At 35.0% G+C, this 12,716-nt stretch overlaps 1 protein-coding gene across 1 annotated transcript; it reads right to left on the bottom strand.

The window, feature by feature from the left end:
- Positions 1-3,194: 3,194 nt before the first annotated feature.
- LOC131609734 (formin-like protein 1) lies at positions 3,195-7,210 on the bottom strand. The gene is made up of 4 exons (XM_058881527.1): positions 5,215-7,210; positions 4,751-4,950; positions 4,307-4,551; positions 3,195-4,206 (listed from the first exon to the last, which is right to left on the bottom strand). Exons 1-4 carry the CDS (start codon positions 7,011-7,013, stop codon positions 3,397-3,399), a joined length of 3,054 nt encoding a protein of 1,017 aa, XP_058737510.1. The 5' UTR covers positions 7,014-7,210; the 3' UTR covers positions 3,195-3,396.
- Between the last annotated feature and the right edge of the window lie 5,506 nt (positions 7,211-12,716).

Below are 12,716 nucleotides of genomic sequence, written 5' to 3'. Positions count from 1 at the left end.
AACCAATATGAAGTAGAAAGGTTGACATTCTTCCTTAGTAAACTAGAGAATGCAACAAATACTTCTTCTTTGACATATTCATGTACTCTGTATGTTTCTGTTTTCGCTTTCAATGGGTAAATCTCAATTTTTTTAAATCAATATCTCAGATAAACCCTATAACAAATATTGAATACTTGATTCTGGAGCCACTGGCCATATTACACACTTATCACACACTTTTCTATTTATTCACTTTGTCCTAGCAATACAAAAATATACACCGCAGATGGTACTCTTATAATTGTAGGTGGTCAAGGAGATATCCAAATAAGGTCATCTACAATCCTTCAAACTGTTCTTCATATTTTTAAATTGTTCACTAGCCTAATTTCAATACAAAAACTCATTGTAGGTCTATCATGTAGTGTTGTTTTTTTATAACAATGTTTCTATTTTCCAAAACAAGAATTCAGAGAGGACAAATAAAAATGTTAAAGAATGGAATCATCTTTATTACTTATATAACTAGAATATTTCTTCCAAATCTATTTAACAACAACTCCTTTTCTTTAGAACAATTAAAATCAACCGAGAAAATGTCATTTTGTATCCTTGATCATCATTCATTTAGAGTTATAAAATAATTATTTTCTACCAGTTTAAATTTATTCAGATGTGAATTATTTGTTGTGAGGTGTGTCAGCTTACTGTACACAAGCGTGTCTCTTTTCCAGACACTAATAAAACGAGTACTTTTTATTTTTTTTCATTCGTATTGTCTAATGCTCTAAATATATCACGTGCTTGTTGATTTATGATATTTATTGATCATTGCACTCGCATTACTTGGGTCTACTCGTTAAAACAAAATTTGAAGTCTGTTTTTTATTTTTTCACTTCTTCATTATGGTTAATAATCAGTTTGGTGTGAGTGTTAAGAGAATTAGGCGTGATAACGCTAAAGATTACTTTAACCACTATTTTAATTCTTTCTCCCAAAAAGAAGGTATGGTTCACGAGTTTGCATGCATGTGTTAAGAACCTCCAACAAATGACTTTTTTTTAGAAATAATGGGCACTTATTAGACCAAAAACGTGTTAAGACATTCTAAAATATGGTTCTTAAGAAATTTTGAGGCGAGGTTGTCTTAACTGAGCCGTGTCTCGTAAATAGTTTACCATTTATCGTCCTTGCCTCCAAAACTCTTATGGAAGTCATATTTATATTCTATCCTGATGTGTTCACTTCTAGTAATCTCACTACTAAAATATTTGAGTGTATATCACTTTTCCATATCCATAGTGATGATGGTAGAGGAAAACTTGACTCTAGAACATTAAAATGTGTCTTTATAGTATTTTTTTTTCCCCTAAAAGGGTTACAAATGTTATCATCTTCTCTCTATAAATTCTTTGCCTATTGAAATTTTACATTTCATAAATAAGAACGTTACTTACTTCAAACCCGTCTTTAATGGGAGAATATAAGTAAGGTAGATAAGTCTCTTATACTTTCTGACCTTACCTTCAGACAAAAGTTAAGATTGAAATTAGTGGTGACAAGGTTGAAGCTGATCTTGATATTGTAAAAATGGAAATGTTGAAATACTATAACAATACCTATATCTTTATTTGAGGCATTGCCCAATAGAAAATAGAAATAAATCATGGACTTGAAGATGAAGACACTAAATAAGAACAATACTTGAGAATTGGTTTATCTATCAAATGAAATGGGAATACACTATAAAATACAACGTTGGTGGATCTATTGAGAGGTCTAAGACAAAATTTGGTGCCAAAGAATTCATCCAAACTTGCGGAGTAGATTATTCAGGAAAATTTGCTCCAGTTGTTAAAATGAATACCATATGATGATATTATTGTTAGCAGCTAATTACAATTGAAATTCACATCAATGTTATGTGAAAAATGTCTTCCTTTATGAAGAATTTGAAGAAGAAATCTAAATGGATGTACCTTCTAGATATCGTGAACTTAATACCGCCAACACTATGTGCAAATTAAAAAAGATTGTATATATGTTAAAGCAATCACCACGAACATGATTTGAAAGATTCTTCAAAGTTATGGTAGGTTTAAGCTTCAAACAAAGACATTGAGATCATATTATATTTAACAAACATTCTTAGACAGGGAGAGTAACAGTGTATATAAATGACATCCTAGTAGTAAGTGATGTGAGAAGAAACATAAACGGTTAGACGTACACTTAGCCAAGAAATTTGAGATTAAGACCTTGAAAAAATTAAAGTATTTTATGGGAAGTAAAATTGTCCACTCTAAGAAAGAAATATTCTTATCTCAACAAAAATATAGTATTGATCTTTTGCAAGAGACGGGTAACACAACATGTAAGCCTCCAAGTACACCAATTAGTTCAAGTGTAAAGTTAAAACACTTAGAAGAAAATATTCCTATTGATAAGGAAATGTATTTAAGATTAGTTGAAAAACTTATATAGGTATCGCATATTAGACATTATGTTGCTTTTATTATAAGTTTAGTAAGACAATTTATGCATCTTCCAAAAGAGAACCATTTACAAGTTGCGCTATGAATTGTATGAATTGTGCAGTATCTAAAAGTAACTTCTCGGGGAAGAATTTTGTTTGAACAAAATAAAAATGTGGACATTGAACTATATACCCATGTTGTCTATGCAGGGTCAATCTAGATAGAAGATCAACTACAAAATATTATACTTTACTTAGTGAGAATCTTGTGACTTGGAATAGAAAAAAATAGTGTTGTATCTTGATCTTGTGCTGAAGCAATGTTAAGAGCAGTGGCAAATGGGATATGCGGATTAATGTGACTGAAAATATTCTTATAAGACTTAAAGATGAAATTATCCAATGAGATTTTATTGTGATAATAAAACTTGATACTCCGAGTAAAAAGAATGAATTCTAGTGACTTTCAATTGGCTCGTGAGAGTATTCCAAGTCTCTGGTCATTGGTCAAGGTACCAAATAGCTAGAACAACTTTGTCAGAAAAAAAAAAGTTTGAACAGCATTTATAGCAAAGAAAAAAGTTGATTGACCAATTAAAAATGGCGGGTCCCATTTTATCACGGGCTAGCTCAAACAAAAAACCTTGAATTCCTCTTATAAAAAATTTATAAAGAAAAACCTCGAGCCCCTTGCACACATTGAAAAGAAATAAAACAATTGCACCCTCCCCGAAATGAAAAATTGTTCCTATTTTCTATTTTGTCATTCATAAAGAAATAGTAAAACCAATCACTGAAAATACAAAAACAACATTGCAAGGTTCTCTCCAATTGAAAAGCTCTATTTACAAGCTAGTACTATAACAACATTATATAATACATATTCTATTCATACTAATTTTCTCTATATATTCTACATAAAAAGAAATGATTTAAGCTAAGGTGATGATGTACTTTCATCATCTGAAGAGTTACTACAATGTTTCCTTTCATGTAATCCAGGAAGAGGTTGCGGAAGCATTGGGTTAACCGGAACAGGAAATTTATGAGCCGAACTAACCATAGTTCGTTCGTTTATCATACCGACTTCTTTGCAGACACGGTCAAGAACTGCTATAAAATCTCTTACAACCAAGAAGATTCTTAACGGATGAGCTTCTTCCTTTGATAAGTTCCCATGGAAATATTCTGTAACCTCCTTCACAAGGGTCAAAGAGACACTTTCTTGCGCTTGAAGTTTCATGATTTCCTCCTCAGCCATTCTAACGAAATTGTTCATCGATTCTGTAAATTTCCGACTGGTTTCATCCAATCCTGCCTTTTCGATTAATTGCACAATCTCAGCTATGTTTGTAGCTCCTTTGGAAAGTTTAGAGACATCACTGCTGAGAAGTTCAGAATCCATAGTAGCAGCCCTTTTTACATTTGATAGCTCTGAACTCAGATTGGAAACAACTTGTAGGCCAAGTCTCCTGCACTTAACATCTTCGATCAGAGTAGGATTTGTAGTTTGGTTAGTAGAAGAGAGACGAGCGCCTTCGGTTCTAATAATTTCCTGTACGACAAAATGAAGTAGAGTGGTTTTCCCGTCTGCACCTTTGACATCAGCCAACTTGAGAAGTGTATCGAGTTTGTAGGCCTCTGCGTCACCACGATTTGTTCCCACATTCATTCGGTTCCCAGTTTTAAGTACAGCCTCTAGAAGCTTCAAGAACATTCTACAATGTCTCAACTCTTCACAGGCAACCTGAAAAAAATAACCAATTTAATACATGGGATTGGACAATACTAGATTCCATTCATCCTCAATCAAATGAACAAACACAATAGATAGTTTGAGTAAATACCTCTAGAGTTTGAAATGATTTTCTAAGATACTCTATTTCAGATTGAAAGTTGATCATGTAAAGCATTGCTTCAACCCTTTTAAATGCAAAAGGTATATCAAGCATCGCCTTCAAGAAGTTCTCAGCCACATCAAGCTTGGTCGGTGAGTCATCTTTATGCTCCTTCAATTTACGTTCTTCTTCCTTGGTTGGTGCCATTTTTAACAAACTTTCAAGTAGCTCTGCTCCAACTGTATCACTACTACCTGAGGAAAGGTTAATTTAGTATCATTATCAGTATCCTCGGTAAATATTTGAAGACGGTTGCTAGAATTACAGTTAATTACCATACTTTATGAACAAGGACTACAACTTAACTAGATGCCTAATCGATAATTATTTATCCAATACAAAAATTACAGAAAATCAAAGTCATAATAACCTAATGCAGGAATGAGAAAATACCATCTAAAAGTGCTTCACACACTTCTTCTATTGTGACATTAAGAGCCTTGAGTAAGATTGCAATATTTTGAGACTTCTTCGGATCAAGTACTCTGCCTTCCTGATTTGGCAAGGGAAGAACAGAACGCGGAGTAGCATCCTTCGGCTTTTGGTTTGATGTGTTCACTACAAACAATGTCTCAATCATTTCCTCATTCAATCTGCAGCCAACCCAATTCAATTTACTTAGTTCAAGAACACCAATTACAGCATATACACAAAAGAGTTCTCAATTTATCAACAGAAAAGCTATCCACCAGCTTATTTGAGCTTGTGGAAACAACTTATAACATGTTATAAGCGCTTAATTTCAAGCAAATATCAAATTATCTAAGATACTCATACACCTAAAAGGCTAAAAAAATTAATCAAAATAAAGATAGGAATAACTACATAATTAAATTAATGACAATTAGTAATCTTACTTGAACGACATGGAATTCATCTGATCCCACGCCATTTCGCGATCAGAACTTGTTCTCACTTTGTCCCAATGCAATGGCTTCAATTTAAGTTTCGAACTCTCTTCAATTTCCCCCAAAGACTCGTTTGTTGTTTGGTTTTGCAACACAAAAGGCCTCGAAGGGGGTACTAACACAGGCGGCTTCAAAATCGATCGAGGCTGATCAACAATAGCCGAGGTTGCTGACATTTCCCAATGCCTCCTCTGCCGTGGCAGAGGAGGAGGCGGTGGAGGAGCTATAGGCTTTGGGAGAACCGGTACCTCCCAATGTTTCCTCTGTGGCGCATGCATAGCATAAGAAAATGTTCCCCATTGATTTGGATTGCAGCTAAACCCTCCTCTTTCTGTTTCAGGCGATGAAAGTAGGGCGGGTGACAATGGCAATGATGACAGACCGGGTAGCTTTAACCCGTCGGAGACACTCGACATTCGTGGAGACTGATCAAAACCTTGATGCATCATTGTCATTTTCTCCGGTGAAGAAGGAAGAGAAAAAGCTGAAGATGAAGCACTAGAATGATTGGATAACCTTGGTTGTTGTTCTGGTAAAGAAGCGTTTTCAGTTTTCTCCATGAATCTCTCTTGTAATGACACTGATGATGATGATGATGCATGTGCATTTGAGGGTAAAGAAGCATTTTCTTTTTCTCCATCGAAATCTCTCTCTGGTGTTGAACGTGATGAAGAGAATGACGATGAAGAAGAAGGATGATATTGCACATGTTGGTTCTGAATTGGTGTAGTTTCAGGTGATTTTTGTTGTGTTCTCCTGGGACTAGAACTCGCCGGCGGTGAGAGGCTAATCGAATGAGACTGTGCCGGAGAACCGAAAGAAGAGGAAGAACATGAAATTGAACTAGATTCGCCGCCTCTTCCAGCGGCTATGGAGGAGAATGCTCGCCGGGAACCCGATCCTGTGCCACCTGAGCTTTCTAGGCAACCAAGAGAGGAGCCTCTCGGCGAGTAAAACTCTTCGTCTTCTTCATCTGAATAAGTGTTGTCACGATGTGGTGGTAGTGGAGGTTCCGGCAGTCGTGCTAACGGCGGAAGAGGACGGAGCTCAGGCGACTCGAGTTTTCGAGAAACCGAAGCGCCACCGCGAGGAGGAGCAACGTCAATTTGTCGCGAATTTACTACTGTACCAAGGTAGAGAAACTCGGAGGGGTTTACATCGACGGCGGTCTCCACATTACGCGGGAAAAGTTCGAGGCTACTGTCGGATCTTAGAGTCTTGCTTTCGGTGGAAGCACGACGGTTATATCGGCGTCGCCGGAAGTAAACGAAACCGAAAATGAAAACAGCGACGGCGGCTATGGCAGTAGCGGAGAGTGCTATGGGGATGAGTTTGTTAGAAGAGGAAGCTGGTTGAGGGGTGTGAGGGAGAATTAGGGCAGAGATGTTAGCTGGGAATGAAGCAAAGGTGAGTGGTGAAGGTGGTGGTGGTGAGAGAGGGTAGTTTGGGAAAAACGGTGATTCATTTTGGTATTGGTTTTGGTTTGGGTTGTTGTTGTCCGTGGGAACTGTGGTGGGACCGGTGGTGGAAAATGGGTGTTTGGTGTTTGGGGTTGAGGGTGGAGAATGAAGTGACGGTGGTGGTGATGGTGGCGGTGATGGTTTAGGTAGTTCTGATGGAGGGAGAGAGTTTAACGGTATAAAGGGTTCATGAAGGATCCTTCTATTATTTGATTTGATTGAAGCTAGTGATGCTTCTGAGGAGAAGAACAAGAACATAAACAAGATAAACAAGTACAAGGATTGCATTTTGTTCTTGTTTTGTTAGTGTTTTTGTTGTTGTTGTGTGAGGTGAATGAGGTTTTAAGAGAGAAAATAGAGTAGTGACTAGTGAAGTATAGTACTAGTAGGTTATTGGAGAAGCTTTATGTTGCACAAAGAGAAAGTGTTGAAAAATGTTGAAAAAGTTATGAGCATGTGTGAAAAGGTTGAATTTATGATGATGGTGTACTTGAATTATGAGAGTAAATTTAGGGGAGTGTGTGTTTTTGCCTCCAGCTAAGATTCTACTTTTCTTGTTCTCTTTCACAGTTTTACATGTAATCTCATTACATACTAGTACTGTTTTGTTTGAATGTTTATGTCACTTTACTCTAATCATTGTCTTTCCTTTCTCTTATTTTTTATAATTTTTTTCTTTGAAAAAGTTTTTAATATTTTCCCTCCTTTGGTTACTAGCAAAATCAAAGATTGAGGCAATAATGTGGAGAATTTTTTAAGGTATATACTATATAGTAGTATATAGTAAAGTTTTGTCTCGCAATCTAGCACTAAGTATGGGGACAACAAAAAACAGGTGAGAATTTTTTTCTTGACATTATCTTGAATTTAAAATAGAAGGTTGGTAGTGGGTCATTTAAATAACAAGAAATTCACTTAACGATAATGTTGATTATTTGTTTAAGTAAAAATAAAGGGTTTGTTTTTTCAAGAAAGGATATGAGTTTGAATATTGTGTATTGAACTTTTTTAGATGGGATGTGAGGAGGATTTGAATCTTCTTATGTATTTTTTAGTATTTTTAATACAACTTTAATTGATCCATAAAGAAAAATAAATAAAAATATAAAAATGTCGATCAATAATTGAAATTGAGTAGAATAGAAGAGCATGAGAAATAACAAAAGATGATTAAAATCCAAATGAGTAGTGGTGACTACAAAGATAATTCACATGATAATTTGGTGGAGATTACTATTTGTAGATGGGAGAATCTTAGATACTCTTTAAATTAATTAGGTATCAGTACTCAAATGAAAATGAATTTGCTTGTGGTTAATTTTTCGATTTTTTTATATATATTTGGTAACATACAATTTTTTTGTTCTTTTAAAACTAATAAAAGAAATTAAACAAAAATTGAAAGTCTAAAGACATGATTATGAAATATTGGCATTTCATATAAGGCTGTCCACAGTTTTGTAGGAGTTGTTAGGAACATAGACTTTATATCTTTGGAGGAAAATGTTGCTAAATCTGTTTCATGTGTTGTATTTTTTGGCCACTTAGATTTAATTTGATGAGTTGATTTTCGATCCAAAATAAACTATACTGGCATTCCAACATACAACAATAATTTGAAACACAATAAATATATTGGCATTCCAACATACAACAATAATTTGAAACACAATAAATATATTGCAAATAAATGTATGAATAATAATATTTAAATCCTAAAATATATTTTAAAAAATTGCTAAAGATTATTGTTCTTCTCGATTTTATAGATAAGCAAAATGTTATAAACTGAGCAAAGACTCAATAAGTCTAGTTTAATCCATAGACTCAACCCGATATGCACGTATATATTTATTCTGAAACACTACACACGAGCATGACCTCTCTTTCAATACAATCATTAATCTATATCAAACGGTTATATGTATACCATATTAAATAACTCAAGGTCAATTATAAGCATGTCTTCTATATGTGTGACTCTGAGTTACACTTATGTACATTGTCACTCACAATTTTAAAGTTTCACCTTATTCATATACTAACTTGAGTATTGGATTATTAACCTTTTGGATGTACTTTGTCTATGATCGTCAAAAAACCATAACCATCAAGCCATAAACCTCATTATAGTGGTCGTCATCAACCTATAATATATTTTATGTTCCAGTACAGAATAATGACACTGTCTATAGGAATCGTCTTTTGATTATCTCGAATTCTCATAAAAATAATTAGTTTTGGTTGTTCCGTTACCACAACTGTTTTCTGTTACGATTGTAATGATTGTAAATGTTTAAGAACAACTCTTTGTGTTATCTCCATCTATGGTCAGTTCGAAGCCAGTTCATACTAGCAACGCAACTAATGATCTTCGATCTATTATTTGGATTCTTCAAGACAGTGCTTCACTAGTTTTCTCTCCCATAGATAAAAAACATCTCCACCAACAGGATCTTAAAGCTTTAACAATGATTCCTTAACTGGTAGTCCAAGAAAATCAACCAATTCCTTCATTCCAACATCATCTTCCTCTAGATCATGATTCTCTCCCTCCACTACAACTCAAAATCTCTTATTTGCAACCTCATGTTTTAGTTCCCTAACTGTTTCATCTTCTCCAACATCTTCAAGTTTCATTAGGCACACCAAACACTAATGAGCTTCTAATTGAGATTGCCATGCAGTTATATGTTTTATAACGCGGTCACTCTGAAGCTATCTTGGGGCATGCTTTTGTCACTGTTGGTTTCATAATTATCAAGAGCTCAAGTGTTGCCTATGAGACATTTTCCCCCTCATTAGGACTAAAAGTCATATTCCAATGACTCTAATGGTAGAGATAGTAGTCGTACAGCACCTAAAGACTATCTGCCAATGAGATCTCATTCTCCCCATGAATCGTGGAATAGGTATAATTATAATTATGCAGGACAATTCGCCATCCACCATTGACAAAACCCATTCCCAAGACAAATCATTGATTTCCACATTCTGAAGTATTTGGAGAAACCCCCAAAGTTAGAAAGTTATGATGGGACTAGAGACCCCGACGAGCACATCAAACATATGGACATCGTACTAGATTATCACCAAGCTAGAGGAACAGTGAAGTGGAAAATTTTTGTCCTCGCCTTGAAGGGAGAATCCATGACTTGGTTCAAAGTCGTAGAAGATAACACCATCAACTCCTAGAGGACACTATGTGACGAGTTCACGCTCCAATTCAAAGTGAGTAAGGGTCAACCAAAGCTAGTTGTCGTCCTCATAGCGAATCATCAAAGGAAGAAGGGGACATTATAAGAATAAATTGATAGGTTTACTAAAGAAGATGCGGAATTTATAGGATCTAGTGATAGTCTTAAATGTTGGATATTTGAGAAAGGAATGAGGCCAGACTGCGAGTTTAAGATAAATTGGGATTAAAAGAACTCAATGAGTATGAGTAAGCTACTTGTTTGGGCTCAACCATAAATCACATATGAAAAAAATTTATTGGATGAAAATGTGGAGAGGAACAAAACATTTATGAAGCTCCGAAGATGAAAAACAATGTGAAGCCAAAAACAAGGAAAAGAACAAGGGACCCTGGTCGTGATTTTCAATCACGGCTATGGAAAAGACCTTTCGTAACACAATATACAACAGCCCTCATGTTAACTGTGGTAGTAACTCATTTTTTGGCGCTTTTTTTGTATTACTAAAAGATAATTCACCACGGTCATGGTTAAAATTTATAGTGAAACGTACCAAGAGTTATAGGGTTCGAATCCCAGCTCCAATAATTTTCCATTTATCGTCACAAAATGGGATTGTCCTTATATATCACCACGATTATTTTCATCAACTATGGTGTAACGTTTAATCATTTCATCACGGTTTATCTTATCAACTATGGTGAATGGTGAGACTTACTTATATATAAACAAAATTATCTCTCGCTCAGTAGATAATAGTCGTTTCTCTCAAAATAAAATTCTAATATATTTCACTCTTCTCTCTCAAAACAGAACCCTAACATCTATGTAACTCATCTCACTCATATTTAAACCTCAAACTTATGCAGCGGTTTCGTCTTCTTCAAACCTATGGCTACCTTCAGGTTCGTCTTCACAAAACTTATGCAAGGATTTTGACTTATTTATATTTTTGTTTTGGTTCGTCTTCACATATCTCATCTCATGTTTTTCTCATAATGTTTTGACTTGTTTATATTTTTGCTTGTTTTGACTTGTAAGTATGGATGAATGGGTTAATGAAAAAAATTAACGAGGATGAAGCTAAAGTGACAGCAGGAAACTTGTGTGAGCACTGCAAGCTTATCGATTAACACATGTTTGTTGCTCTCACTTCACCTTCATCCTCTATTCCTTTCATTTTTTAATCCATTAGGGGACATGTACATTTCTGACACATTTATGAGTTGATGTTGATGTTATTACATATAAATGTTGTATTTTGTTTAAGATTTGTTGTTGATAAATATTGTTGTTAATATTTGTTTTAGATGCGTTTATTATATATGAAGGTGAGATGGCTTTCAAGAAAACTAATGATGATGATGGTTGAAGTGCATAAGAGCTGGATCAGGTAGAGATTCCTGTTGAGGTGGAACAAGTTGATGGTGAATTGCATATCCCTGATGAAGTCGAAGAAGAAGCAGAAGATGCTGAGGAAGTTGAGGAAACTTTTGATGACTACCTATTGTCAAAAGATAGGTCGAGAATAGTCATCATGCCACCTCAGAGACTTGGGTATGCAGATCTTATAGCTTATGCCTTAATCTCTGCAAGTGAGGTTCTAGACGAAGAACCTAGAGACTATAAGGAAGTTATGATGAATCGAAAGAAGACTGAATAGCTGAAGGCCATGAATGATGAGATGAAATCTCTTCATGATAATCACACCTGGGAACTGATCAAGAAACCTGCTGTAGCAAGGTTAGTCAGCTGTAAATGGATTTTCAAAGTTAAGGAAGGAATCGAAGGAGTGACGTCGAAAAGATACAAGGAAAGGTTAGTTTCAAGGGGTTTCACTCGGAAAGAAGGTGTCGACTTCAATGATATGTTTTCTCCTGTTGTGAAGCATAGGTCCATTCGAATGTTGCTTGTCATGGTGGCACAGTTCGACCTTGAACTAGAACAGATGGATGTGAAGACTGTGCTCTTGTATGGTGATCTAGATGAAACAGATGGATGTGAAGAGTGCACTCTTGTATGGTGAACTAAGATCCTTAAGGGAAGTTCATTATTGTTAACGATCTTCGACCTAAATAAACATAGGAACTGATCACACAATCCCTAATCAAAGCTTTTAACGAGTTTAACTTCTAACCACATATTTTTATTTCTAAATGGATTGTGTTCATCCAAGATGCATAAACAAAATTCTTGGAGAATTTATATAATACTATCTGTAGCAGTGAAATTGGTGAGACTAAAGCCATGGGAAAGACTTAGCTCATTTGTTTTAAACAAAGTTGCCACTGCACTTTATTGTTTCCAAAAGAAATGGGAGAAAGAGAAAATAAAACTCACTGAAGTTTTTAAAATCAAAACTAATAAACTTATCAGAGATTTGGGTAAGGAGGTTTGTTATACAAGGGGAAGATTTTAAGCACCCCTCATATCTATGGTACTCCATGGGAACCTCTTTGAAAATGTTATTGTTTTTGTTTGTACATGTAATTTGAAAATCATATGTGAACTTGTTTAAAATAGAGGGTGGAGATGGGAAAAGAAGTTTTTGAAAGTGAGCTCGATAAGACATCGCATCTTAGGCCTACATACCCCTTTTTAAAAAAAGGGAAGTCAAAGCTTTTGTAGTTCCCCTTAAAAGGAAAAGAAAATGGGGCCAAAGTGGCCAAAAAAAATTTGGTGTTAAGCTTTAACAATACTTAACAAAATATTTTGAAAAAGGATTAGGCTTTAAAATACCTAAGAAGTTTTAAAAGGTTAAGTTTTAAAATACTTAACAATTTTTAAAACACAA

Source organism: Vicia villosa, linkage group LG6 (assembly GCF_029867415.1).
Source record: "Vicia villosa cultivar HV-30 ecotype Madison, WI linkage group LG6, Vvil1.0, whole genome shotgun sequence".
In the NCBI taxonomy this organism is placed as follows: Eukaryota; Viridiplantae; Streptophyta; class Magnoliopsida; order Fabales; family Fabaceae; genus Vicia; species Vicia villosa.
The sequence above is the reverse complement of the archived record's forward strand: the minus strand, read 5'-3'. Positions and strand labels throughout refer to the sequence as shown.

Bases quoted from the DNA above. Each gene is read 5' to 3' on its own strand.
- LOC131609734 (XM_058881527.1), bottom strand. From the start codon at position 7,013: ATGCAATCCTTGTACTTGTTTATCTTGTTTATGTTCTTGTTCTTCTCC. The intron at 4,951-5,214 runs GTAAGATTACTA...GGTTGGCTGCAG, and splicing joins ATGAATTCCATGTCGTTCAA to ATTGAATGAGGAAATGATTG. The intron at 4,552-4,750 runs GTATTTTCTCAT...ACCTTTCCTCAG, and splicing joins GTGTGAAGCACTTTTAGATG to GTAGTAGTGATACAGTTGGA.